This window comes from Capsella rubella, unplaced genomic scaffold, assembly GCF_000375325.1.
Source record: "Capsella rubella cultivar Monte Gargano unplaced genomic scaffold, Caprub1_0 scaffold_1, whole genome shotgun sequence".
In the NCBI taxonomy this organism is placed as follows: Eukaryota; Viridiplantae; Streptophyta; class Magnoliopsida; order Brassicales; family Brassicaceae; genus Capsella; species Capsella rubella.
In genome coordinates this window covers 4,203,277-4,228,425 of record NW_006238923.1, presented here as the reverse complement: position 1 = coordinate 4,228,425, position 25,149 = coordinate 4,203,277, and the positions used below count along the sequence as shown (strand labels likewise).

At 36.4% G+C, this 25,149-nt stretch overlaps 9 protein-coding genes and 1 long non-coding RNA gene across 12 annotated transcripts; 4 read left to right on the top strand and 6 right to left on the bottom strand.

The window, feature by feature from the left end:
• Positions 1-48: 48 nt before the first annotated feature.
• On the bottom strand, positions 49-2,181 carry LOC17900307 (pentatricopeptide repeat-containing protein At1g12300, mitochondrial). 2 transcript variants are annotated; one of them, XM_023789638.1, is made up of 2 exons: positions 2,015-2,104; positions 49-1,935 (listed from the first exon to the last, which is right to left on the bottom strand). In XM_023789638.1, exon 2 carries the CDS (start codon positions 1,839-1,841, stop codon positions 162-164), a length of 1,680 nt encoding a protein of 559 aa, XP_023645406.1. In that variant the 5' UTR covers positions 1,842-1,935; positions 2,015-2,104; the 3' UTR covers positions 49-161. The 2 variants fall into 2 exon arrangements, with proteins under 2 accessions (XP_023645406.1, XP_006303167.1); XM_006303105.2 differs by having other exon boundaries at positions 49-2,181.
• Positions 2,182-2,641: 460 nt separating this feature from the next.
• Positions 2,642-4,959, bottom strand: LOC17897819 (flavin-containing monooxygenase FMO GS-OX-like 2). The gene is made up of 7 exons (XM_006307380.2): positions 4,328-4,959; positions 4,097-4,167; positions 3,849-4,001; positions 3,669-3,751; positions 3,399-3,534; positions 3,121-3,297; positions 2,642-3,047 (listed from the first exon to the last, which is right to left on the bottom strand). The coding sequence occupies exons 1-7, from the start codon at positions 4,884-4,886 to the stop codon at positions 2,832-2,834; spliced, it is 1,395 nt and encodes a 464-aa protein (XP_006307442.1). The 5' UTR covers positions 4,887-4,959; the 3' UTR covers positions 2,642-2,831.
• Positions 4,960-6,877: 1,918 nt separating this feature from the next.
• Positions 6,878-7,999, top strand: LOC17898098 (putative F-box protein At1g12190). Its single transcript, XM_006303701.1, has one exon. The coding sequence runs from the start codon at positions 6,878-6,880 to the stop codon at positions 7,997-7,999; it is 1,122 nt and encodes a 373-aa protein (XP_006303763.1).
• A 1,966-nt stretch (positions 8,000-9,965) lies between these two features.
• LOC17900872 (putative F-box/kelch-repeat protein At1g12170) lies at positions 9,966-11,170 on the top strand. Its single transcript, XM_006303652.2, has one exon. It carries the CDS (start codon positions 10,066-10,068, stop codon positions 11,104-11,106), a length of 1,041 nt encoding a protein of 346 aa, XP_006303714.1. The 5' UTR covers positions 9,966-10,065; the 3' UTR covers positions 11,107-11,170.
• A 1,573-nt stretch (positions 11,171-12,743) lies between these two features.
• LOC111828638 lies at positions 12,744-13,268 on the top strand. Its single transcript, XR_002832454.1, has 2 exons — positions 12,744-12,871; positions 12,984-13,268. It is a non-coding gene; the product is annotated as an uncharacterized LOC111828638 (long non-coding RNA).
• LOC17900614 (flavin-containing monooxygenase FMO GS-OX-like 1) lies at positions 13,249-15,309 on the bottom strand. 2 transcript variants are annotated; one of them, XM_006307359.2, is made up of 5 exons: positions 14,665-15,281; positions 14,500-14,570; positions 14,270-14,413; positions 13,958-14,176; positions 13,249-13,787 (listed from the first exon to the last, which is right to left on the bottom strand). In XM_006307359.2, the coding sequence occupies exons 1-5, from the start codon at positions 15,209-15,211 to the stop codon at positions 13,359-13,361; spliced, it is 1,410 nt and encodes a 469-aa protein (XP_006307421.1). In that variant the 5' UTR covers positions 15,212-15,281; the 3' UTR covers positions 13,249-13,358. The 2 variants fall into 2 exon arrangements, 1 of the variants encoding a protein (XP_006307421.1); XR_002832453.1 differs by lacking the exons at positions 13,249-13,787; positions 13,958-14,176 and having other exon boundaries at positions 14,401-14,413; positions 14,500-14,578; positions 14,665-15,309.
• Positions 15,310-15,690: 381 nt separating this feature from the next.
• LOC17900317 (WEB family protein At1g12150) lies at positions 15,691-17,735 on the top strand. Its single transcript, XM_006303474.2, has 3 exons — positions 15,691-15,712; positions 15,925-16,113; positions 16,259-17,735. Exons 2-3 carry the CDS (start codon positions 15,943-15,945, stop codon positions 17,729-17,731), a joined length of 1,644 nt encoding a protein of 547 aa, XP_006303536.1. The 5' UTR covers positions 15,691-15,712; positions 15,925-15,942; the 3' UTR covers positions 17,732-17,735.
• Positions 17,736-17,744: 9 nt separating this feature from the next.
• Positions 17,745-20,181, bottom strand: LOC17898033 (flavin-containing monooxygenase FMO GS-OX5). The gene is made up of 5 exons (XM_023790084.1): positions 19,538-20,181; positions 19,382-19,452; positions 18,689-18,841; positions 18,383-18,601; positions 17,745-18,292 (listed from the first exon to the last, which is right to left on the bottom strand). The coding sequence occupies exons 1-5, from the start codon at positions 20,082-20,084 to the stop codon at positions 17,897-17,899; spliced, it is 1,386 nt and encodes a 461-aa protein (XP_023645852.1). The 5' UTR covers positions 20,085-20,181; the 3' UTR covers positions 17,745-17,896.
• Positions 20,182-20,643: 462 nt separating this feature from the next.
• On the bottom strand, positions 20,644-22,842 carry LOC17900728 (flavin-containing monooxygenase FMO GS-OX5). Its single transcript, XM_006303961.2, has 5 exons — positions 22,271-22,842; positions 22,087-22,157; positions 21,594-21,746; positions 21,282-21,500; positions 20,644-21,183 (listed from the first exon to the last, which is right to left on the bottom strand). The coding sequence occupies exons 1-5, from the start codon at positions 22,815-22,817 to the stop codon at positions 20,788-20,790; spliced, it is 1,386 nt and encodes a 461-aa protein (XP_006304023.1). The 5' UTR covers positions 22,818-22,842; the 3' UTR covers positions 20,644-20,787.
• A 494-nt stretch (positions 22,843-23,336) lies between these two features.
• On the bottom strand, positions 23,337-24,500 carry LOC17896725 (flavin-containing monooxygenase FMO GS-OX-like 6). Its single transcript, XM_023790159.1, is given in 6 exon segments — positions 23,337-23,657; positions 23,659-23,765; positions 23,807-24,005; positions 24,007-24,039; positions 24,129-24,275; positions 24,399-24,500. Coding segments are annotated over 6 exon segments (909 nt in total).
• Between the last annotated feature and the right edge of the window lie 649 nt (positions 24,501-25,149).

Sequence of the window (25,149 nt, the reverse complement as noted above, 5' to 3'; positions counted from 1 at the left end):
TTTAAAAATTAACATGATTATATGATATGAAACAGGACAAGGATCTGGTTAGAAGTGAACAAAATATATACGATTGATAAGACCCAAAAATTACATCAAACACTACACGAGAACGGTTAGCTTTATCTGATTATCTCTCTCGTTGATATGATTAAAACATTCTAAGAAAGCATATCCAAAAAGCTTTTCTCCAATCTACCATCTGATAACATATCCATAACCATCTTTATAGTCGAAGCATCAGCAGCGAACCCGCTCCTCTTCATTTCTTCGATGAGTTCTGCTGATGTAATCACGCCACTACCTCGGAGATGTGCTCGGATTAGAGGGTTGTATGTACGATCATTTGGCGCATGCCCATCCTCTTCCATTTTTCTAAACAATTTATTTGCTTCAGAGAGTGACCCTTTCTTACACAGTCCCCCAATCATTATGTTGTATGTCTTAACATCGGGCTTCACTCCTCTAAGAGGGAGGCTACAGAATAAATCCCAAGCATCATCGACCTTCCCAGCATTGCAGATCCCGTGAATGATGATATTATATATACCAATATCAAGGTCCATCTTACTCTTCTCTATTTTTTCAAAAATTTCCAATGCTTTTTCTAGCTCCCCATTGTCACACAACCCATCCAGCAAAATTTTGTAAGTCACGATATTTGGAGGAACACAACGAGAAACCATCTCCTGGAAGAGTTCTTTGGCAACCTCAAGTTTTCCCGATTGACAAAATCCTTGGATAAGACTGCCATAAGTGACTGTATTTGCAACCACTCCTCTCATAGACATTGTGCGGAAGAGTTCAAAACCATCGTCGACCCGCTTAGCCTTACAATATCCATTTATGATGATATTAAACGTCACAATATTAGGATCACACTCTTTGCTAACCATCAGATCCAGCATCTGGTTTGCCTCATCTAGGCGGTTCTCCTTGCAAAACCCATCTATCAAAGTACTGTATGTAACAGTATTAGGAGATATACCTCTTGTGATCATCTCCTTGTGCAGTTCTTCGGCCTCTAGAAGCTTTCCCTCTTTCACAAAACTATCAATCAACGCGTTAAATGTGACAACATTAGGGGTAATTTTCCGTGTGATCATATCCCTCAGCAACTTCGCACCATCATTCCATCTACCAGCATTACAAAAGCCTCCTATGAGAGAGGTGTAGGTAATAACATTTGCTTTAATCCCTTTCATCTCCATTTCATTGAAAAGTTTGAGTGCATTGTCGAGGTTCTCGTCTTTGCAAAGACCATCAATGATGATATTGTATTTGGCTGCATTGAGCTTGATATCTCTTTCTTCCATCTTTCTGAGCAACTCCATGGCCAAGGCAGTTTTGCCGGACTTGCACAATACATTTAAAACCGGTCCATAGGTAACTTCACTGGGCTGACAACCATTTTCAACCATTCGATCTATCAAAACCACAGCTTCAGACACCTTACCTTTGAGACAAAGTCCATTGACCAAAGTGTTAAGCGTTATGAGATCGGGTGTATGTCCCATTTCTATCATTCGATCAACTAACCCCACTGCTTCAGAAACTCTGCCCTCGAGACATAATCCGTTGAGTAGAGTTGAAAATGTGACGATGCTAGGCTCATACCCAAGTTTCAGGATTTTTCCCAAAAGAGAAAAGGCAAAACCGAGTTTTCGGCGTCGGCAGAAGCAATTGATCATAATACTCAAAGAGTAGGTGTTATGAGCAATTCCATTCAATTCCATTTGCTTGGAGAGAGCTAAAACAAGATCATACTGTTTAGTTCTGGCAACACCACTAAACAATCTACAGAAATCAATGACACTGGGAAGAGGACGAGACCGAAGCATCTCTTGAAACAGATTAACAGCATCTTCTGCTTTAATATTATCTACAGAACCATTCCTTAATCTCTCTCTGTAAGAGAGATTTCGATTTCGATCGCTGAAACCAGAAAATTCTCGTCGGCAGCAAGAAAATAGCTCATTTAGGTAAGGGAGGAGTAAAGCATTTCTCAGAGTACCTGTCTCCAGGAGGTGAGGCGGAAGAAATTTCAAAGCTTTAGGAGTCCATCTCTGTATCATCAACTTCATCATCTCACCTATTCCACAACTCACTGTGTCTTGAATTTGCAAACCCTACAGGCTACAGCCTACGGACAGCCCATCGCACGAGCTTATTAGAGTGTAAATAGAGAAGACCCGAAACTTATTAATTAAACCCCGTTCAGTGAAAGATATACCGGAATTGGTTTAGCTGACTTTTACGGTCGCGCGAATAGAATGGGTCAAATTAAATCGTTGGAATATGTTTTAATTGTTTTCCTTGTTCTGCAATGACTTTAAAACTTGGGATGCTTTTATGACTTTTAAAAGACCTGTTGCGGTATACGTGATTGTGAGATAATCTTTGTCATGATATAATAATGTTCCTGATGATGTCTTTGTCTCGATTGTTTTTTTAATGACTTTAAATCTTTGTCATTCATTTAACTCATTTGCTCTGTTCTCGTCAAGAATTGCGAACAGACATCTGTTTCATTTTCACTCGTTTGCTCTGTACTCTCATTCATACACAAGAAAAGATGTGCTAACTGATGTCATGCATGATGAGTGGTACAATCATGCAATGGCGAATTTGCTTTTTCCCCTTCTGAAAGGCTCACCGCATTATTAGATACTATTATATAAATCATTCCAAAAAATTATTGTTTTTTACATTTAGTCCCCATATTTATTTTGGAAACATATATACCATACCAACCACACAAAAACACTTTCCCAATTACAAAACATACCCATACATATGTAACAAAGGTCCCAACGTCAAATTTATCAACTTTAGGTTTTGAGCATCGGCAGAAGTTCTTGATAACTTGACATAAATTTGACGAAATCGTCGTATGCTTCTACGATGAGATGATCATCGTCCCAACTATCCCTGTATGTAGCGGATTGAGCATAGATTCTCTTGAAACCGATGTAAAACATTTGTTCTCTCCATTTCTCTATTCGGGGATAGTCACATTGATCCGCAAGCCAGTTGTCATATTCAAACTGCCACAAAATACATTTTGTTATTTAGATAAACGTTATTGTGAGAAGTAGTGGTAATTAAAGATATGTGTACCTGAGAGTCATCCGGCATCAAATGTGTATATCTTTTGGGAATACCCGAGGCTTCGAGCTTTTCGTAGAACGCCTTAGTGTCTTCCATCATCTCGTCTTGTGATGGGAGAGATACTCGCCCTGACAAAACCGCTGCGACCCACTTACTCTGAAGCTCAAACATCGGAAAGGGGGTGATCTAATACATCAAGTGAAAACCAAACAATGAGGTCTTACGCAGAACAAGTATATTCACACCAAAAAAAAAAAGGTAGAAACATTTTCAAGTTTATAATCAACCTGCCAAGGTAAGCCGATGAATGAAAGCCCTGGGGAAAGTCCCGGAGGAAATACATGCTTATACAATGGTCCGACACGATTATCATCTACGGTTACTTGGCCTTTCGTGTCAAGAAACGGGAAGTAATACTTGTACCTGAAAGAAAATTAACAAAAATTGAAAAGGGTAAAAAAATATATATATTTTGAAAACACATTCACATATTAGCTTATGCTCTGTTCCAATGTTTTAAGGTCACATAGAGAGAATGGAACTATAGTGTAACTTACCCGGTACAGTGCATAATGGTATCCACGTAAACCGTCTTCCCGTTTTCGAAAACCACCGAACCGTCTTCGTTGGCAATTTTAATCTTTTGTAGAATGAACGTTACCAAAAATCATTCAACGGTTCAATGGAGTAACTGAGTTATCAAAACAATCAACATCATTCATTAATGGCATATATACCGTTGGGTGAAGCCATAGATTGTCGTAACCGGGAAGCTTCTCATAGGTCTCCCGTGAAGTCGACCTAGACGAAACATGGATTTCTTTGGCGACCTTTGCAATATCTCTGCTTATATCAACTCCACTCGCTGAGCTTCCGATCACTATAACCACCTGCAACACACAACATAAAGGAAACGATTCAAGTATTAAAAGTGTATAATGAGATCACAAGATTCAATATAGTGATGAGATATCTATGTGAGTACCTGATCTTTGAATTGATCAGGAACACGGTAATTGTGACTGTGAATTTGCTTGCCTGGCCATGTATCTATGCCTGAAATAGAAACGCAAATTATCATTAGTCTTTCCCTAAAGAAAAACCTACAATCTTGTTTTTCTTTGACGAACTCTGTTTTTTGTATATATTTTTATTTTTATTTTGGTATAAAGTTTTCTATAAATATTGGACAACTCAAGGACACTTGCTTATTTACCAGCGATAAGAGCATGACGAGGTTGTGTATAGTGTCCGTTACAAACCATGACGGCGTCGTATATCTCGTCGGCAACACCATCAGAGCTTCTAGACTCAACCCTCCACTTTCCTCTCTCCTCCTCCGCCGTGGCCGGCTCCGCCTTAACAACCTCAGTCTCGAACCTTATCATCTCCTCGATATCGAATTCATTAGCAAAGTCTCGCAGGTAAGCAAGAACCTCAGTGTGAGCCGGGTGTCTTCTCGGATCCCTCGACCCGTCGTGTGGTCGGGTCGCAAAAGGGAAGTCGGTGAAACCCATGCATTCTCGAGGGATGTTGGTGCGTAGTGATCTGTAGAGGCTCGAGTGGACGACGGGTCGGTTCGGGTCGAGGCTAAGCGGGTCTGGTTCGACTTGAGAGGTGTAAGCCCACACGCCTCCGAGTTGGCTCCCGCGTTCTAAGACGACTACTGAGTGGCCTTCACGACGTAGCTCACGAGCAGCCACGAGTCCCGCTGCTCCGGCTCCGATTACTGCCACGTGGCGAGAGGTGGCCCGATCAGGGTGACTCGGTGACATGTTAGGTTTACTGGAGTATTATTTAACGAAGATGAAGAGATTGTAATGTTAACGAAGAGAGAAAGGTGATGTTGAGTGTTTCGATCATAACGATGTGCCTTTATATACTAGGAGAAAATGGTGACTTCAAAGATGACGTGTCACTTGAGAGTAGACAATTCTTAACATAATTTTGTAGATATGGTGGATATTAAATTCAATTAAGTTGGTAGCATACTAAAGAATTAAGTATCACTCTAAAGCTGATTAGAATGTTTTCGGTTTCTAAAAACAGCATAAACTATCAATGTTCTACAAGAAATTGAACTAAAATTAATTATACAAAAGATTTCGTTTGTAATAGACTTGCCTTTGTAGTTTTTTTTTTTTTTCCGACGAAGATTAATTGGTTACGTATTTTGAAGTGTTGCCCAATGTATCTACCACCACAACAGTGCCCAGGACCATGTGTACTATTCAAAGTGGTGGCATACCGAAAAAGAAACTTTCTTTTGCCATTATAATATGTGTAGGATCAAACCAATTCTAGTAAACATTATCTTACCAGTTACCACCATCCACATCATATATAAGCAATGATAAGATCGGTAAAAGGAGTATAATAAAGACGGCAAATATGAATGGACTGCGTCACTGTTCTCTAAAAATGAAAGACGCCAACTATGAAAAAGATTCATCAAGTTGCAAGCAAACCCATTACAAAAGTAGTTTGAAAAAAATGGACACTTTCGTCGTTTTGGACAAAAAGACTAGTAACACTACACCAGATGATTTATATATATCAAACTTCTTGAAAGATCTACCAATTATTGGATTTAGCTTACAGCATAATAATATATGGTTGAACTATATTGTACACGTACGACACTATAATTTCCTTTATCTATATTTTTTTTTAATAGTAGTTATTTTAAATTTTTATGTGATCTTTTTTTTTTTTTATCATGTCGTTTTCAAATAAGAGAAAAAAGATTATCGATAGAGATCATATTCTTGTGAACTTTATAATTAACATTAGTACCATTTGAAAACCAATAAAATAAATTATAGAACTGGTTATAGAATTGGAACGCATGCAGTACGGTACGATGAAACAGGACAAGAATCATAGAGAGATACCAAACTCCAGTAAATGAGATATTTGAACTCAGTTCAGTTTTAACTTGGTGAAATAACCTCGATCGTAAAACTAACATCTTTTTTCTCACAAATCACTCAGTGAGTCAAGTGCACTTTTCCACGATCCAATCAAAATATTTTGGAATATTTTGGAAAAAATATTGGAAAGCAGCCCTTTCTCATGAGACATCATTATCGATTGCAAAGTACTCAAAAGAAGAATTATTGAAGCCACATAACAAAGTAAATAAAGAAACTATAAAAGAGGGTAAATGCTTGCTTTAATGATTGATAATGCACGTCGTCGTATAAATGAAATTTTGCAAAAGAGCCTTGCTCAATTCTGAGAGTAAAGTCGCGTTGGTCTCTAGTCTGTTCGAGATGTAGGTGGCCGAAGATCCAATTAATTTTATTTTTTTAAAACAAGAATATGATCGAATATCAAATTTTAAATTTTTTTTTAATGAAAACATATAATCTAGATATATATGTCATGGAATTAACTACAAATCTTAAAACATATCTTAAGATAAAATTTTAATTGACTAACTTACTATATATCTCTATATATACATTAAAATATTGAATGGCCATATATACTGTTTGTATATATAAAAATATCTAATTAAAAGTAGATTTATATCTTAATTTATGTAAATACATTAATTATTACAACTGTTGTCTTACAAAGAGATAAAGTATACAATATCATATGTTGGAAAGTTTATCTGACTTCAGAAAAATATTATAAATTTAGAGTATGCAAATTAATTCTTCTATTGTAAAAGATATCCTTTTGTTTTTCCCACATCTTATTGATATAGATTGTACTATGTTGTTTACCTTCATATTATAGTTAAATCAAAGACCAAATGTTGCATGAGAATCTTCCCGGGGAATTGATGGAGGAGATACTCCATCGTGTTCCATCTCTATCTCTTTCCCGGTTCAAAACCGTTTCCAAAGAATGGAACACACTTTTCAACGACAAGACATTCATCAACAAGCACTTGGCTGTTGTCCGTCCTGGATTCCTTTTATGGACCAATTCCAAGGTTTATTCCGTAGGTGTCAATCTCAACGATGATCCAAAAATAGAGCTACGTGAGTTGACCTTAGGTATTCCAGATTTTCCTGATCATAAGACTACAAGCTTTCTTCCTTGCAATGACTTATTGTTTTGCGCCTCATGGTGGTGGCAAAATAAAGCGGTTGTTTGGAACTCGTCGCTGAGACAAACTAGATTTATTGAGTCGGAGGAAAAACATTTCAGGTTTGGTGGCATAGGATACAATGGTGATGAACCCGGAGAGGGTTATCATATATTTGGATATAGTAATAGTCGACGAAGTAATCATTTAGAAAAATCTATGTTTTACAAAAAAATGTCTATCTACAAGTTTGGAAGCAATGCGTGGAATTGTATTAATGATGTTCATGAAGAAGAGACTTTCATAGGAGGATCAGATTCATTAGAAAACAATGTGTCTTTGAATGGAAATTTGTATTGGGCTGTTTCTAACTTCACGATTCCTGAATATGTTATCCACAGTTTCGATTTTTCGAAAGAGATGTTCAAAATCTTTAGCGTTCTACCATGGAAGAAGAAGAAATTTGATATGCCAGTACTCTCAGTTTATAGGGGAGATCGGCTTTCAGTACTAAATAAGTTTAGAGGAACAGGTAACATCGAGATTTGGGTGACGAAGAACAAGGTTAATGAGGACGTGGAGAATGTGGTGTGGATGATGTTCATGACACTTTCAATACCTATTTATAAGGGCACTTGCCCAAGTTACTTCATCAATGATATCTACGAAAAGAGTCTCGTCATTTGTTGTAGCGACGAAAGTGGAAAGGGTTGCATTTATATTGTGAAGGGAGATGCAACGAAAAAGATTCAAATAGATTTTAATGTTATTGAGTTTAGTCATTGTTTCTATGATCCCAGTTCGATTCCTATCTCTTCCGATCCAGAAACAAACAATAATTAGAAGTTTACCATTTTTTTTTGGGCTATATATTACTTTGCCTATTGGCTTTCTTTCATCTTTTCAAGAAATCCTAATAATTATTTATATTTATTTTGTGGAGCAAAAATAATCCTAATAATTATTTATGACAAAAAAATTATCAAGAATTTGATGGTGTTTCATTTCATGTAATTCTTCAAGAAAAAAGTTACACGTTTTGATTTAGCCAAATAGTAATAACTTGTTTCCTAAAGATAGAGTTATGTAAATATTTTAAAATAATAGCTTACGTTTGACCCCAAAAAAAAAAAAATTCTTATGATGCGAAAAATATATAAAAACAACAGCAAAGGAAATGAGGAATTAATATGGTCGTCAAAAAAAAAAAGGAGAAATTATCCCTATATTAGTAAAAGAGAAGTACAAAAAGTGTTTCCGGGTCGGGTCAATTTGAAAAAATTACCCGAAATTTATAATTGGATCTTTTAAACTTGGATAGATAAATGGGTTTGGATACATACACCGGTTACTTTCCAAATCTAATTTTAGGATTGTATTATTTCTATAACTAATTATAGGATTTACTATTATTTCTCTAGCTAATATAATACAATCTATTTAAAAAATATTATTCTTCTTTCACTTTTATTTGATATTGTTTTTAATTTATGATATTATACTATATAATATATATATTTAATAAAAATTTAACTTTTTTTTGCATATGTTGCAATTTGAATTTTTTAAAACGGACATATAATACTCAACTACACTCGGTTAAATATTTTGGACAATGGTTTAAAATCATTATAAGTATGACCAATATTAAAACCATTGTTACATGAGCATATTTAAAATTTCAAATAGTTTCAAAATATTATAAATAAAAGGTTCAAATATATAAAACTTTTAGAATTTAAAATATTCAAATATTTTTTTGAAGACATAAATGTAATTTTGGAGACATCATTTTTATTGATAAAATATATTATATATCAAACTATGTAAATTTTAGATAATTCACGGGTAGTTTGTTAAATCACAATTATAATGATAAAGCGAGTTACGAATAATGTTTTTTACGAAATGAATTCTGTTATGGGTTGGACTTTCAAAAAATATATTGTAAATATGTAATTTTTACGTATATTCCTACTTTTACTACAAAAATAGTCAAAATGAATAATTTATCGACAAATATTATTTAGTGCTGTTAAATTTTCCCCGTGTTTTTAATTGTATCAAAACTCAGTATATGATTATTTACTCGCTTTTTCTTTTATTATTTTTTTTTAAACTTAATTGTATAAAAACTCAGTATATGATTATTTACTCGCTTTTTCTTTTATTATTTTATTTAAACTTATTATACAAATATATAATTTACCGTAATCGACTGCACTTTAACAAAATTAAAATATAACATAATCTAATCCGTTAAAAGTTATATATATGTAATTATTTCCTCCGCGCTGTAGCGCGGGTCCGAACCTAGTCTCTACGTAAATTAATTGACTAGTAAAGAAGTGTAGCGGCCTAGATTAAGGGAGATCCCATGGGAATTAACAGAGTTAATCTATCAGAGTTAATTAATTGACCCCCCCCCCCCATTAGACACACGGCCAATCAATTGTGATATATGAAATTTGGAATTAAGTAAATTATAAGTATTTAATTAATATTAAATCTATGACATGGAGCTAAATAATATAAAGTAACAACATTTTTTTAAAATTAAGCTAGAACCTTAATTTATTTATTTAGAATCAAAATTTTAAATTTGAAACCTAGTTAATTAATGTTATCTCTGTATAATATGTAAAATCATTAAAATAGCTAGATTATTTCAATATCACATTATCTGCTATGTACTTTATAAAGATGTAAGATATATATCATGTCTTATCCTAGAGAAGGTAATCCTTAAGTTTTAAGCTCATATTATGAATTTAGAATATATTTCTCATCTTTAATTAATAAATCTCCTTTTTTCTTGTTTTCTTTTTTTCCTAGTTAACTTTTTTTCTTTACAATTTATATATTGCATATTATGTGTTGTTAGCTTCATCATTACATCAAAGACCAAAATGATGCATGTAGAGCTTCCGTGGGAATTGGTAGAAGGCATACTCTATCGTCTTCCGCCTTTATCTCTAATCCGATTCAAAATTGTTTGCAAAAAATGGAAAGCACTTTTTAAAAGCAAATCATTTCACAATAACAACTTGGTTCGTATCCGTCCTCACTTTCTCGTATGGACCGATTCTAAGATGTATTCAGTAAGCATTAATCTGAGCAAGGATCCAAATATAGAGATGCATGAGTTATCGTTAGATATTCCTTCTTTTCATAATAATAACATGACTACACGTTTTCTTCCTTGTGATGGCTTATTGTATTGTGACTCGTTGTCATGTGAAGCTGCGGTTTGGAACCCGTGGTTGAGACAAACTAGATGGATCGAGTCTCAGTACAAAGATTTCACGTTTCGTGGCATAGGATACGATAGTGGTAAACCTGAAAAAGATTACTACATCTTCGGTTCTACTGCTATTTACACGTTGGAAACTAATGAGTGGAAGCGCACGAATGCATATCTTGGAAAAATGTTCCCCACATATAATGATGTGTCTTTGAATGGAAATTTGTATTGGGTTGTTCCCGATCGGAAGGCTGATGAGTATTTTATCCAAACTTTCGATTTTTCGAAACAAATATATAAAGTTTTTTGCGTTCTACCGTGGAATATGATGAACTCTTCTTTTCCAGTCCTCTCAACTTTTAGAAAAGATCGGCTTTCCCTGTTAAAAAAAATGAACGGAACAAATAATAATATTGAGGTTTGGGTGACAAGAAACAAGATTAATAATAACGATGTGGAGCATGTAACGTGGATAAAGTTCATGACAGTTTCGATACCTATTAGTACCATCTGTCGTCCAAGTTTCTTTATCGATGATGTTTACAAAAGGAGTCTCGTTATGTGTTGTAAGGACAAAAATGAAAAGCTTTGCATTTATATTGTGAGGGGTAATGTGTTAACGAATATTCAAATGGACGTTGATGCTAAATGTGCTATTAATCATTGTTCCTATGTTCCCAGTTTGATCCCTATTCCTCCTCTATAGAGTCCAGATTTTCAAGAACTCAAGTTTTAGTGTTTATTATTTTGGATTACTTGTACTTTTTTTCTTTTCTTTCTTTAGCAGTTACATGAATTGATTTTAAAAGTATGTCTTCTCCATTCAATATCTTTTTCGTTAAAGTATATATATATATATATATATATATATATGTACTAATGGCGATGATGATCTTTATAGTTGCTATTTATAGACCGGAATGAGGTATTTTGTGTCTCCATTGTGTGTCGATCAGCCTTAAACTTACACCAACCTAATGAACACATTTCAATACGGAGCAATTCAACCTTAGATTATGACGTCTCACTTATCCTAATTCAATTCTTTTATAGTTCTTTTACCAAATCCAATGAGTCTAGCTGACTCCCCCACATTAGACACACGGCCAATCAAATTCTGATATATAAAATGTGGAACGAATAAAATTATAAGTATTTAGCTATATATATGAAAACTTTAAAGTATTAAATCTATGACACGGAGCTAAATAATATAAAGTAACATTATGTTTTTAAAATTAAGCTAGAATATCTTAATTTATTTAAAACAGAACCATAGATTATTGTATTACGAATAAAATTTTTAAATTGAAACTTAGATAATTTATGTTATATCTGTATAATATGTGAAATTAAAAATAACTAAATTTTTCAATATTACATTAACTGCTACAACTATTTTATAAAGTAAGATATAATATATATATATATATATATATATAATGTCTTATCCTAGAGAAGGTAATCTAAGTTTTAAGCTCATATTATGTTTTAGATTATGTAAATTCTTTAATTAAAAAATCTCTTTTTTCCTAGCTAATTTTTTATTTGATCCTATGTTCTTTCCTTAAACACTGTACCTATGTTCCCAGTTTGATCCCAATTCCTCCAGATTCCTTAAACATTGTACCTATGTTCCCAGTTTGATCCCAATTCCTCCAGAGAGTCCACAGATTTTCTTTGTTTTATTCTTTTATTTAGCAGTTACATAAATTGATTTCAAAAGTATGTCTTGTACTCTTCTTCATTCAATATCTTTTTGGTTAAAGTAATAATATATATTTCAAAAAACAATTGATGTACTATTATCTTTAAAAAAAGGTAGAATATGAGTAAAAATAAAGATAAAGAGTAGATGTTTACATGAACAGAAGAAAATGTAATAAGTTAGATAAAGTCCAATTTTTCGAGCAATTTATGTAGGTGATAATATCTTACACGTTACATCTGACAATGAGATGTATTGTCATATATACATAAAATTATAAGAAAAAAGACTCATTCGAGCGCAACTTTCATTTTAACATATTTAGAATTTAGTTAAGATTTTTTTTTCGCAATGAATTTGTTTTTTTTTGTGTGCCAACAAATGAATTTGCTTCTACTATAATTCTATGATAAATAAAATATTTAAATCTTAGAAAAAATTGCACAGCTGGTGTAATTAAGTAGGTGGCATGATGTGTAAAATGATCTATACAAAGTTTTAAATGCAAAAGAAAAACGACTATTTCCACTGCAAATGGTTCATTATTTTAAAAGAGAAATTCACAATATTTAAACTGATAGATTTGTTTTTCCAAGGCATTGGCATCAGCTATAAATAGAAACCGAGCCTCCCTCTTTGATCAAATATATTCACTCAACAAAGAAAGCATTATAACAACACTTCATACAAATTCCATTCGTCTTCAGCGACAATGAGTAGTAGTCAAATAATCGAAGGTTCTGAATTGGACGCTGGCCTTGTGGTAAAGATTATAAATATTTCCTAAATTTTATATTACAAATTTTACTTTTATCATCTAGTTTAGATTTGTGTTTTTCTTTACCAAGAATGTTTTTGATCAATCTACGTTATAGGCGAGTGGTGAGATTGACGTTGCACCAAAGACAGTGGAGGAGCCAGTGGTGGAGACCGAGCAGCCCGAAGAATCCGTTGTGACAGAAACACCAGAGGTGGTGACTCCGGAAGAACCTGAAGTCAACGTCGATGTCGAGGAGTAAAAAGGGATGAAACTCACTGTGACTCTCTCTAAAATTAATGTTTGCATTTGGTTTCTATTAAAATAAGTGTGTTTATGTCGGTATGGTATCTTTGGTTTTGGCTTTGAATGATTTGTGATAATAAAACAAAATGTTTGGATATTTTATTTTTCCATGATTGGTGATTGTTCAGTAAAATCTTTAACATTAACAATCAAAATAGGCTCATGATTCTGGAATTTCAATAATCAACTAAGAAGAAGAGTCTTGGTTCAATTTCAGTTTGGCGAATTCGCGGTACACTTCTTCAATGAGTCGATCATCGTCCCATTGATCGCGATAACTGTCTCCACCAAAGAAAACTTTCTTGATGGCGACCTTGTATAGTCGCTCTCTCCAAGGTTCTATGGATGCACAACCACACTGCTCCGCTATCCAGTTGAAGTAGTCGCTTTGAGATATCGCAACTGCATCCTCCGGGTTAAACGTCCCGAACAATGGATTCCCTCGAGGATCGGTCAGAAAATGTGTATATCTCTTAGGAATCCCCAAATCTTCAAGCTTCGCGTAGAAAGCTATAGCTTCTTCCATCATCTTATCCTCTGAGGGAAGCTTAGCCCGTCCCGACAGAACCGAAGCAACCCACTTGCTCTGGATTTCAAACATAAAGAACTGAAGTCCCTGTATTGAACAAAGATCAAACCATGTAATGAGTCCAAAATAATATTAAAGTTACCGCTTTATGAACAAACACTTGATCCTAAATCTATGTATATAGGAGATTCCAAGATTATCCTAACATTCTGAATCTCTTAAATTACATTTTCAATCAAACATGTAGTAATACTAACCATGAAAGGTATACCGATAAAGGAGATCCCAGGCGCAAGTGCGGGTGGGAAAACATGTTTGTAGAGCGGTCCAACACGGTTATCCTCAACAGTCACATAACCGTTAGTTTTAAGAAACGGGAAATGATACTTGTAACCAGTGCAATGAACTATAACATCAGCAAATAGCACTTTCCCGTTTCGGAATACCACAGAACCATCCTCGCGGGCTTGGTATATCTACAACATACATAAAAGGAAATTTAAGAAATCATATGACCACCATATTCATATTCTCAATGCTCAAATGTCATTTTTCCAATATTTATCTACCATAGGATGAATCCGTAGGTTGTTGTAACCACTGTATGAATCGGACGCAACCGCATTAGACGAGAGATGGACTTCTTTTGCCATAGTAGCTATGTCGCTACTAATGTCGTTTCCACTTGATTGACTTCCTATAACTATCACCACCTACAAACATGTCAAACCACTATCAATGTTGATGTCTTAACCAAATCCATATGATTAATTAGGAAAGTAAACGAATTTGCAAAGACCTGATCTTTGAATGGATCTGGAATCCGATAATTGTGGCTATGGATCTGCTTTCCTGGCCATGAATCTATCCCTAAAAGACTAAAAACGAGATAATTAAGAAACTAATCAACCATTTAATCACAAACTAATCACACTTTTTTTAAGTAACCAAAATATTTACTTACCAGGGATATGAGCAAGACGAGGCTCAGTGAAGTGACCATTACAAACAACGACCGCGTCGAAGATTTCTTCGCCGGAGACACCACTTGAGCTCTTAAATTGAACTCTCCATTTACGGTTATCCTCCGCCGCCGGCTCCACACACAAAACCTCCGTCTCAAATCGGACCATCTTTTCGATCTTGAACTCCTTGGCGAAATCTTGAAGGTACGTCAAGACTTCCTTGTGGTCCGGGTACCGTCTCGGATCGCCGCCGTCACCGGATCGGGTTGCGAATGGGAAGTCACTGTAACCCATACACTCCCGTGGTAGATTCGTGCGGAGGGATTGGTAGACGCTCGAGTGGACGATAGTTCGATCCGGGTCAACGCTAAGTGCGTCAGCTTCGACTCGATCGGTGTACATCCAAAGTCCTCCAACGTGTTTCTCACGCTCGAAAGCGACGACGGTGTGACCTTCACGGCGAAGCTCTCGAGCCGCCACGAGCCCGGCGGCTCCGAGTCCGATCACGGCCACGTGACGACCACGTGAGGTGATTGAACTGGTCATAGCGTGTGTAAGTCAATTTGGACAGTCACTATCAGATTCACATTCCTTAAAAGTGGTGTGTTGCAATTTTCCTTATAATAATCAAACGAGTCCCTGTATTATGGAATATGTCTAATTCCACCACTAATTTTGGTTTACAACATTATGAACCAAAAATTCTCTACATTATGTTTTCTTCTGTGTAACCAGAATTTGTTTTATCTTAGTTGTTTGTTCTTGTAACATCTTGAATGAACTGAAATTTTGATGAGTTCTCGTAAAAGTCATAATGAAAATAAATTAAAGAAGGATATTGAAGACAGAGAGACGTGGGAGCAGACAGAAGAAGGAAAGGTGTCGTGCCATCAACTAAATTTCTATAAATAGATCGAAGAGACAAAATGGATTAATAACCAATCAAAAATCCCGTTATTGTAGAGGAAGAAAGAGATTATATATAAGAAGAATACGATAAGAAAAAAATAGCCAAACGAAGAACACGAAGACAGAGAGAAACTCAAGGTACGTACATTGTGTCTTCTTTTGATTCATCTAATTTCTTCCAATCACGCTATTCGTTGTATGCATGTCTTCACGGTTTTGCTATGTAAATGTTGTTATTGTGGTTGTTAGTTTTATTGACTTATGATACAAAAATAGATATACTTGTGATATGACGATCATGTGAGGATTATATGATATTTTTTTCATCAATGATATTCATGTTTGTGTAGGTAAAAAGATAGTAGATAATGGTGAACATTAGAGTACAAAAAGGTCCTGAATCTCCGAGGACGATGGAGGTGGGAGAGATAGACACAAGAGCACCGTTCCAATCGGTGAAAGCTGCGGTGAGCTTGTTCGGAGAAGTTGCAGTCTCTAGGCAAAGAAGTACTCCAAGGAGGTCTCGCCTTTCCTCTGAGGTAACTAATCTAATTAAGTCTGATCACGAACGGGTTGTATCATGGTTAAATGACAATAATACATGTTTCTAGATATTTGTTTAGGTAATGGATTTGTATGTAGGAAAAATTATATTAAACCCTTTCAATATTTGTTATGTTTCAGAGCGTTTGCGATAAAGAAACAGAGCTGATGCTGGTCCATAAGGAATTCATCAAAATCAAGCAAAAGCTAGACAAGGCTGAGAGCACTAGATCTCGTGCTCTTGCCGATCTTTCAACGGCAAAGAAGACAATGGAGGAACTTAGCAACAAGCTTGAGACTGTCAACAAGTCTAAGCAATCCGCTATTGATACCAAAGAAACCGTGCAACAGCGCGAAGAACAGCTTGAGCATGACAAGTCTCATGGCTCTCCTCCTCACCACCATGAACTTGACGTTGCTAGAGAACAATATCTCTCCACCACCGTTGAACTCGATGCTGCAAAACAGCAGCTCAACAAAATTAGACAGAGCTTTGACTCCGCTATGGATATCAAAACCACGTCTTTAAACCAGACAGCAGAAGCCCAACGTGCACTCCAAGTTAACTCCGCAAAGGTTAACGAGCTTTCTAAGGAGATTTCGGATATGAAAGATGCGATTCATCAGCTCAAGCTAGCAGCTGCTCAGAATCTGCAGGAACACGCTAATATTGTGAAGGAGAAAGATGATTTACGAGAATGTTACAGAACTGCTGTTGAGGAGGCAGAGAAGAAACTTCTAGTGTTGAGGAAAGAATATGAGCCTGAACTCTCAAGAACTCTTGAGGCCAAGCTGGTAGAAACGACCTCAGAGATTGAGATTTTAAGGGAGGAGATGAAGAAAGCTCATGAATCTGAGATGAACACGGTTAAAATCATTACAAACGAGCTTAATGATGCTACGATGAGGCTACAAGAAGCTGCTGATGACGAATCCTCTCTCCGAAGCTTGGTGAATTCTCTCAGGATGGAGCTAGAAGACTTGAGAAGAGAACGCGAAGATCTGCAGCAGAAAGAAGCAGAGAGGTTAGAGATTGAGGAAACTAAAAAGTTGGAAGCTCTCAAGGAAGAGAGCTTGAAACTGGAGCAGATGAAATCAGAAGCTATGGAAGCAAGAAACGAAGCTGAAAAGATGAACAAGAAGATAGAGAGCCTGAAGAAAGAAACCGAGGCTGCAATGATAGCTGCAGAGGAAGCTGAAAAGAGATTAGAGCTTGTTATAAGAGAAGTGGAGGAGGCGAAATCAGCTGAAGAGAAAGTCCGGGAAGAGATGAAGATGATATCTCAGAAGCAAGAGAGCAAGAAACAAGACGAATCATCTGGTTCAAAGATAAAAATTACGATCCAAGAGTTTGAATCTTTGAAACGTGGAGCAGGGGAAACAGAGACTGCAATCGAAAAGAAGTTGGCAGCTATAGCAGCTGAACTCAAAGAGATCAACGAGAGAAGAAATGAAGCAGATAATAAGTTAGCAGCGAACCTTAAAGCGATAGAAGAGATGAAGCACGCAACGGATTTGGCTCAGAAGTCGGCAGAATCTGCAGAAGCTGCAAAGAGAGTGGTGGAAAGTGAATTGAGGAGATGGCGTAAACAAGAAAATGTACAACATGCTTAGGAATGATTCCATCTGTATAAAACCTTGTTTTATTCCAACAATCAAAGATAAAAATACAATGAAAATGTTTAAGAATTAATCTCAAGTGTTTATCATTGATAAACATTTGAAAGCTTTTATTCTCACACAACAACAGAGAACAACATTTGTCCAAGGAATCGATCATCATTTTCCGGATTTTAATAACTCAGAAGGAAGACTAGTGATCAGCTTCTGTCTCAAGAAATCCTCATAAGCCTCAAGAATGAGATGATCATCGTCCCACTTATCGCGGAAAGTGTCTGATTGTGTGGCAAGTCTGACATAGCCACCTTCAATTTCCTGATATCTCCACTCCTCACCAGGCGGTGCACCAACTTGCTCGGCTATCCAGTTGAGGTATTGAACATGACCCGCACCAAGTCTATGTGTGTACCTCTTAGGAAACCCGTGACTATCACGCACTGCATAATCAGCAGTAACGTCTTCCATCATTTTCTCTTCTGAAGGAAGCGTGACCCGACCGGACAGAACTGCAGCCACCCATTTGCTTTGGAGCTCAAACATAAAGAATAGCAATGTCTGATTTCATATTAGAAAACACAATCTGATTAGAGTATAAATAAAAATCTGAAAAAAGCCAACAAAAGTAGATTGAGTGAGAGACTTAACCATCCATGGTACACCAACGAAGGACAGCCCGGGAGCAAGTGCAGGCGGGAACACGTGCTTGTAAAGCGGTCCAACACAGTTATCATCAACGGTAATATAGCCATTGGTGTTGAGAAACGGGAAGTAATATTTGTAACCAGTGCAATGCACAATGGTATCAGCTTGTACAATTTTACCATTCTCAAAAACAATCGAACCATCCTTGTTTGCACTTTTGATCTATAAAAAAAAAACTGTATCAGCGACCCTTCTAGCCTGATCATAGTTCTCTCTCTGAACGATCTACACATATTATTTGTCATGTACCATAGGGTGAAGCCACAGATTGTCGGACCCAGGCAGTTGTTTGTATGTCTTAGACGGATTAGCTCTAGCAGCGATATGGACTTCTTTAGCCACTGCCATTATGTCCCTGCTGATATCAGATCCACTCGCAAAGTTTCCTATCACTACCACCACCTTTTCATAGATTTCAGACCACCATTGTCAAATAATTGAATCTATACATTTGAAACTCAACACCAATATACTTGAATTACTTATACCAAATATTCCTACTAACCTTTACCTCCTATGTATCCACTAGAACTCAAATGCCACATGTCTTGTTATAATTTGTTATTTTACTTATCATAAATTTACTTACATAACAATCAAAGAAACTGGTGTTCAAAAAAAAAAAAAAAAACAATCAAAGAAACTAAAAATAATATTTTGTTTTTGTCAAATTCATTAAAAATAATATTACATGGTCATCATTTTTAATAGTATCTAACCATTGGAAGTGCGGTAGCCTGTAGGCATCCGGCATCACATACCTTAATAAAAATATTCACTATATAAAAAAGGGATTCGAATATTACCAAAGCCAATAACTCTACTAATATAAAATGAGAAAAAAAAATATTTCCGATTGAAAAGTCAAAAGGTGTCGACATACTGTTGGCTAGGAAAAAAGGTGCGACAAAAAATAAAATATTTAAAAAATCTGTTAAGAACCTGATCTTTGAATGGATCGGGAAGACGGTAATTGTGGCTATGAATCTGCTTCCCTGGCCATGAATCAATACCTAAATAGTAACAGATTTCTCATCAATCAAAACATAAATCACATCAAACTCATCAGAATCTATTGAAAAAACATATTAAAAGTACCAGGAACGTGAGCAACTCTAGGTTCTGTATAATGGCCATTACAAACAACGACAGCATCAAAGATCTCATCACTCGAGATCCCATCTGAGTTTTTGGATTTGACCCTCCATTTAGAACCATCAGGCTCGACAAGAACCACTTCAGTGTTGAATCGAACCATCTCCTCGAGTTTGAATTCTCTAGCAAAGTCTTCAAGGTAAGCTAAGACTTCTTTGTGACTAGGGTACCTTCTCGAGTCTCTAGATTCGTCGTGTTCACGTCGAGGCACGAAAGGGAAGTCACTGTAACCCATGCACTCTCTTGGGAGATTGGTCCGGAGTGAATCGTAGACGCTCGAGTGGACTATGTTTCGATTTGGATCGAGGCTAAGTGGGTCGTCCTCGCTTTCAGGTGTGTATACCCAGAGACCTCCCACTTTTGAGATACGTTCGAAGACGACGACTGAGTGGTTCTCGCGGCGTAGCTCTCTTGCAGCCACGAGCCCGGCGGCTCCGGCTCCGATCACTGCCACGTGGAGTGAGTTGATTGTGCTTTGTGCAGGAGCCATTTTTTAGTTCTTTTTTTTTTTTGTTCTGATGCGACGCTATGCGTACTCTATACAAATATACGGTACTCCACCAATTAGTTATCTTTCCAGACTGGGACAACCAAAAGAGAAAACGTTTATTTTGTGGATCACCACAAATAGTATATAATTTAACTTTTTGTCCTTTTTTGTATTCATATCACCAACATAGAAAATTTCAACTCTTACTTTGGAACTAGTTACAGTGGGTAGAACAAACTTTGGCTGGTTACGATTCAAGAGTTTGAATTATTGAAACGTGGAGCAGGGGAAACAGAGACTGCAATCGAAAAGAAGTTGAGAACTCCAAGAAATAAACATAAACGTGAGAAAAGCTGAAGCGGATACTAAGTTAGCAGCAAACCTTAAAGCGATAGAGGAGATGAAGCACGCAACGGATTTGGCTCAGAAGTCAGCAGAAGCGGCAAAGAGCGTGGTGGAAACAAGAAGATATACAACATGCTTAGGGCTGATTCCATATGTATAAAACCTTGTTTCATTTCGACATTCAAAGATTTAAAAAAAAAAAAGACAATGAAAATGGTTAAGAATTAATCTTAGATTATCATGTGTTTGTCAATGGGAAACTTTTGACGGCTTTTATTCTACACAACAAGAAAGAACAACACAACATTACAACAACACTCAGACAGGTTAATCATTTGTCCAAGGAATCAATCAATCATCATTTTCCGGATTCCAATAACTCGGAAGGAAGACTAGTTATCAGCTTCTGTCTCAAGAAATCCTCGTAAGCCTCAACCATGAGATGATCATCGTCCCACTTATCGCGGAAAGTGTCTGATTGTGTGGCAAGTCTAAAATAGCCGCCTTCAATTTCCTGATATCTCCATTCTTCACCAGGTGGTGCACCAACTTGCTCGGCTATCCAGTCGAGGTATTGAATCTGATTCGCACCAAGTTTATGTGTGTATCTCTTAGGAAGCCCGTAAGTATCACGCATTGCATAATAGGCAGTAACTTCTTCCATCATTTTTTCTTCTGAAGGAAGCGTGACCCGACCAGTCAAAACTGCAGCCACCCACTTGCTTTGGAGCTCAAACATAAAGAATTGCAGTGTCTGATTTCAGATTAAAAAAAAAAAAAGAAGTAATCTGATTAGAGGATGAAAAAAACTATAAAAACGACAACAAAAGTAGATTGAATGAGAGCCTTCACCATCCAGGGTAAACCAATGAAGGAAAGCCCGGGAGCAAGCGCAGGCGGAAACACGTGCTTGTAAAGCGGTCCAACACAGTTATCCTCGACGGTAATGTAGCCATTGGTGTTGAGAAACGGGAAGTAATATTTGTAACCGCTGCAATGCACAATGGTATCAGCTTGGACAACCTTACCATTCTCAAAAACAATCGAACCATCTTCGCGTGCATTTTCTATCTACGTAAAAAAAGGCAAAAACCGAATCAGCGACCCGTCTAGTATGAATATAGTTCTCTCTGGTCGATATAACATATATTCTTTTTTGTTTACCATAGGGTGAAGCCAAAGATTGTCAGACCCGGGAAGTTGTTTGTATGTCTTAGACGGATTCGATCTAGACGCAATATGAACTTCTTTAGCTACTGCCATTATGTCCCTGCTGATATCAGCTCCACTCGCAAAGTTTCCTATCACTACCACCACCTTTCATATGATTTCAGACCAACATTGTAACTTGTAAGATAATTGAATCATATACACTGTCTAAAAGATTTCAAAGTCAACACCAACACACTGAATCCTACACCCAATATTCTGACTAACCTAAGCTACCTTACCATCCAATACCCTACCTACCTAAACTGGAATACCAAGAACAGAATAACTGCTAATATAAAATGAGAGCTAAAGAAACAAAATATGTCCCATGTGTCTAATGGAAATGAAAAATCACTTTTTCGTAGTGGTCGAATCAGAAGAAGCAAAAAAGCACTTTTTAAAAGGTGTCGACAAAAACAAAAAGATTTAAAAAATCTGTAAGAACCTGATCCTTGAATTGATCAGGAACACGGTAATTGTGGCTATGAATCTGCTTCCCTGGCCATGAATCGATACCTAAAAAGAAACAAATTTCTCATCAATCAAAACATAAATCACTTCAAATTCATCGAATCTTTAGAAAGGAAAAAAACCAAAACTTTTGGATCGGGACATAAAAGAAAAAGTACCAGGAACATGAGCAACTCGAGGTTCTGTATAATGTCCGTTACAAACAACGACAGCATCAAAGATCTCATCTTTGGAGGTCCCCTCTGAATTTTTGGATTGAACCCTCCATTTAGAACCATCAGGCTCGGCAAGAACCACTTCAGTATTGAATCGAACCATCTCCACGAGTTTGAATTCTCTAGCGAAGTCTTCAAGGTAAGCCAGGACTTCTCTGTGGCTAGGGTACCTTCTCGAGTCTCTAGATTCGTCGTGTTCAGGTCGAGTCACGAAAGGGTAGTCTCTGTAACCCATGCACTCTCGTGGGAGATTGGTTCGGAGAGAATCGTAGACGCTTGAGTGGACTACGGTTCGATTTGGATCGAGGCTAAGTGGGTCGAGCTCGCTTTCAGGTGTGTATACCCAGAGACCTCCTACTTTTGAGTCGCGTTCGAAGACGACGACTGAGTGATTCTCGCGGCGTAACTCTCTTGCAGCTACGAGCCCTGCGGCTCCGGCTCCGATCACTGCCACGTGGAGTGAGTTGATTTTGCTTTGTGCGGGAGCCATTTTTTTCTCCTTTTATGTGTGAATGTGACGCTCTGTTCTTATAATTGGGTTTTTATAGAAGCCTCTTCAGTTCCGGTTAAACGGTTCGGTTGAACTACTAAACCAAACTCTAGTGCCGCTGAATTAAGAAATTGATATTAAAACCCACGTACTAGCAATTAAATTACATGTACACATGACCAGAGAATACAAAAGTAGATAAATAGCATTAACTTTTTGCAACGATTACGCTGTAATCGACCACTAAATCAAGATTCTTATAAATTAGTGTTCCATGTTCATATACTTTATTCTCAAAATACTTAAAATATGTTGTAAAAGTCAAACTTTGTAATATTCTCATCCCAATCAATAATCACCTTCCAGACTGGAACAAGCAAAAGAGAAAACGTTTATTTTGTGGATTACCAAAAAGTTTATATAATTATAATTTAACATTTTTTTGGTCGTTTTGTTTATTCATTTTACAAACATCGAACTTTCAACTCTCTTTCTCGAAGCGCACTGACTTAGGATGACCTAGTACCGGTGGGTAGATAACAAACACTGGTCGGTTTGAATTTTAGCAAAATCACGGTACGCTTTTTGGAGAAGTTGATCATGCTCATCCCATACATCATCACGATAACTGTCATCATCTTTCTTGATAGCGATGTTGTATTGTTCTTCTCTCCAAGGATCGATGGACGAGCAGCCACACTGTTTAGCGATTCAGTTAAAGTACTCATACTGTGAGATCAAAACTGCTTCATGCGGCTTAAGCTTTTCGAACATCGGAGAAAATTGAGGATCAGTTAGAAAATGCGTAAATCTCTTGGGGATGCCCAAAGTTTTGAGTTTTTGCATAGAAAGATGTGACATCTTCTATCATTTCGTCCTCCGAAGGAAGCTGAACCCGACCAGATAAAACCGAAGCTACCCACTTGCTTTGGATTTCAAACCAAGTAATGAGGCCACGGAAATAAGATTTAGTTATATATATAGCATTTACTTAGTACCAACCATCGAAGGTAAACCAATAAAGGAGAGGCCAGGGGCAAGCGCAGGCGGGAAGACATGCTTGTATAACGGTCCAACACGGTTATCTTCGATGGTCAAATAATCGTTAGTTTCAAGAAACGGGAAGCGATACTTGTAATCGGTGCAATGTACTATGGCATCTGCAAATACGGCTTCCCCCGTCTTGAAAAACAACCGAACCATCCTCGTATGCTCGGTCTATCTATAACATATATACATCAAGCTAGTTACAAGTACATATAAAATGGATGTTCTGTTATTTTCCTTTTCTTTTCTTTTTTTTTTTCTTACCGTCTGATGAATATGTATATTGCTTTAACGGGAACTTTTCTTGTCGTATGCGTCGAACTTGGTTGCAATATGGACTTCTTTAGCTAGGGTTGCTATGTCCTTGCTAACGTCTCTTCCGCTGGATTGATTTCCTATCACTATCACCACCTACACACATGTTAAACAACAACATCGTTATCATCTTAATCTAATCAATAACAAAAGATTTAAGAAATGGAAAGTGTACTAAATATAGTCAAAAGTGACTCATAGAGTTTTGTAATTGATTACCTGATCTTTGAATGGATCCGGAACAGCTATGAGCCTGGCTGCTCCGGCTCCGATCACGGCAACGTGACGTGAGCAGATTGAGTTAGGCGGCGTTGGCGTCATAGTATGAGACAATGATAAGTATTTGTTTCCTTGAAGAGTATGTACGGCGGATACGGTACTACTGTAATATAGATATAAGTAAACGTTATCGAATCTAACCAAACGTTATGAAACTTTTCCAAATTTAAATACGTAATTCATGTAATAGTATTAAAATTAAACAAGTTCGATAGCGCAACCTATTTCTGACACGCGTAAGTAAATTTGACACGTGCCATGAGTGTAATTTTCTAAGCGTTGTGTTTTTTGTACGAGTCAAAGAAAACAAAATCAAGGTGATAAACATTTAGAGGATTAATTGACTACTAAAACAGAAAATTTTATAAATTAATGTATAATCACGAAAAATTCTAATTTATTTTAGCAAGCATAAGTGTAACGTTCTGTATACATAATTTGCATCTATTCTTAACAACTAATGTGAAAGTCATTATATAATGCTCTATTTGATTAAGAAATAGTTCCAATACTCTATTGTAGTATTTTGGTTTAGTTCAATACTTCAAGAGGAGGATTACTAGTAGTATTTACGAATAACAGTTAAAGAGAACAAAAATGTAGAAAAACAAGACAAGTAGTACAAATTTTTTTTATTTTTTTTTCGTACAACATTTGTGTAATACTTTTGAGGAAAAAGATGCGAAAACCA

What these genes read in the sequence shown, in the direction of transcription:
- LOC17898098 (XM_006303701.1), top strand. Translation starts at nt 6,878, where the DNA reads ATGTTGCATGAGAATCTTCCCGGGGAATTGATGGAGGAGATACTCCAT.
- LOC17898033 (XM_023790084.1), bottom strand. Translation starts at nt 20,084, where the DNA reads ATGGCTCCTGCACAAAGCACAATCAACTCACTCCACGTGGCAGTGATC. An exon ending in TAGAGTTGCTCACGTTCCTG is followed by an intron (nt 19,453 to 19,537) that starts GTACTTTTAATA and finishes GTTACTATTTAG; the next exon opens with GTATTGATTCATGGCCAGGG. An exon ending in ATCTGTGGCTTCACCCTATG is followed by an intron (nt 18,602 to 18,688) that starts GTACATGACAAA and finishes TTTTTTTTATAG; the next exon opens with ATCAAAAGTGCAAACAAGGA.
- LOC17900317 (XM_006303474.2), top strand. Translation starts at nt 15,943, where the DNA reads ATGGTGAACATTAGAGTACAAAAAGGTCCTGAATCTCCGAGGACGATG. An exon ending in GGTCTCGCCTTTCCTCTGAG is followed by an intron (nt 16,114 to 16,258) that starts GTAACTAATCTA and finishes GTTATGTTTCAG; the next exon opens with AGCGTTTGCGATAAAGAAAC.
- LOC17900872 (XM_006303652.2), top strand. Translation starts at nt 10,066, where the DNA reads ATGATGCATGTAGAGCTTCCGTGGGAATTGGTAGAAGGCATACTCTAT.
- LOC17897819 (XM_006307380.2), bottom strand. Translation starts at nt 4,886, where the DNA reads ATGTCACCGAGTCACCCTGATCGGGCCACCTCTCGCCACGTGGCAGTA. An exon ending in ATCTATGGCTTCACCCAACG is followed by an intron (nt 3,752 to 3,848) that starts GTATATATGCCA and finishes ATTCTACAAAAG; the next exon opens with ATTAAAATTGCCAACGAAGA. An exon ending in TCATCGGCTTACCTTGGCAG is followed by an intron (nt 3,298 to 3,398) that starts GTTGATTATAAA and finishes TTGATGTATTAG; the next exon opens with ATCACCCCCTTTCCGATGTT.
- LOC17900307 (XM_006303105.2), bottom strand. Translation starts at nt 2,087, where the DNA reads ATGATGAAGTTGATGATACAGAGATGGACTCCTAAAGCTTTGAAATTT.
- LOC17900614 (XM_006307359.2), bottom strand. Translation starts at nt 15,211, where the DNA reads ATGACCAGTTCAATCACCTCACGTGGTCGTCACGTGGCCGTGATCGGA. An exon ending in CAGATCCATTCAAAGATCAG is followed by an intron (nt 14,414 to 14,499) that starts GTCTTTGCAAAT and finishes ACATGTTTGTAG; the next exon opens with GTGGTGATAGTTATAGGAAG. An exon ending in ACCTACGGATTCATCCTATG is followed by an intron (nt 14,177 to 14,269) that starts GTAGATAAATAT and finishes TGTATGTTGTAG; the next exon opens with ATATACCAAGCCCGCGAGGA.
- LOC17900728 (XM_006303961.2), bottom strand. Translation starts at nt 22,817, where the DNA reads ATGGCTCCCGCACAAAGCAAAATCAACTCACTCCACGTGGCAGTGATC. An exon ending in CTGATCAATTCAAGGATCAG is followed by an intron (nt 21,747 to 22,086) that starts GTTCTTACAGAT and finishes ATCATATGAAAG; the next exon opens with GTGGTGGTAGTGATAGGAAA. An exon ending in ATCTTTGGCTTCACCCTATG is followed by an intron (nt 21,501 to 21,593) that starts GTAAACAAAAAA and finishes TTTTTTACGTAG; the next exon opens with ATAGAAAATGCACGCGAAGA.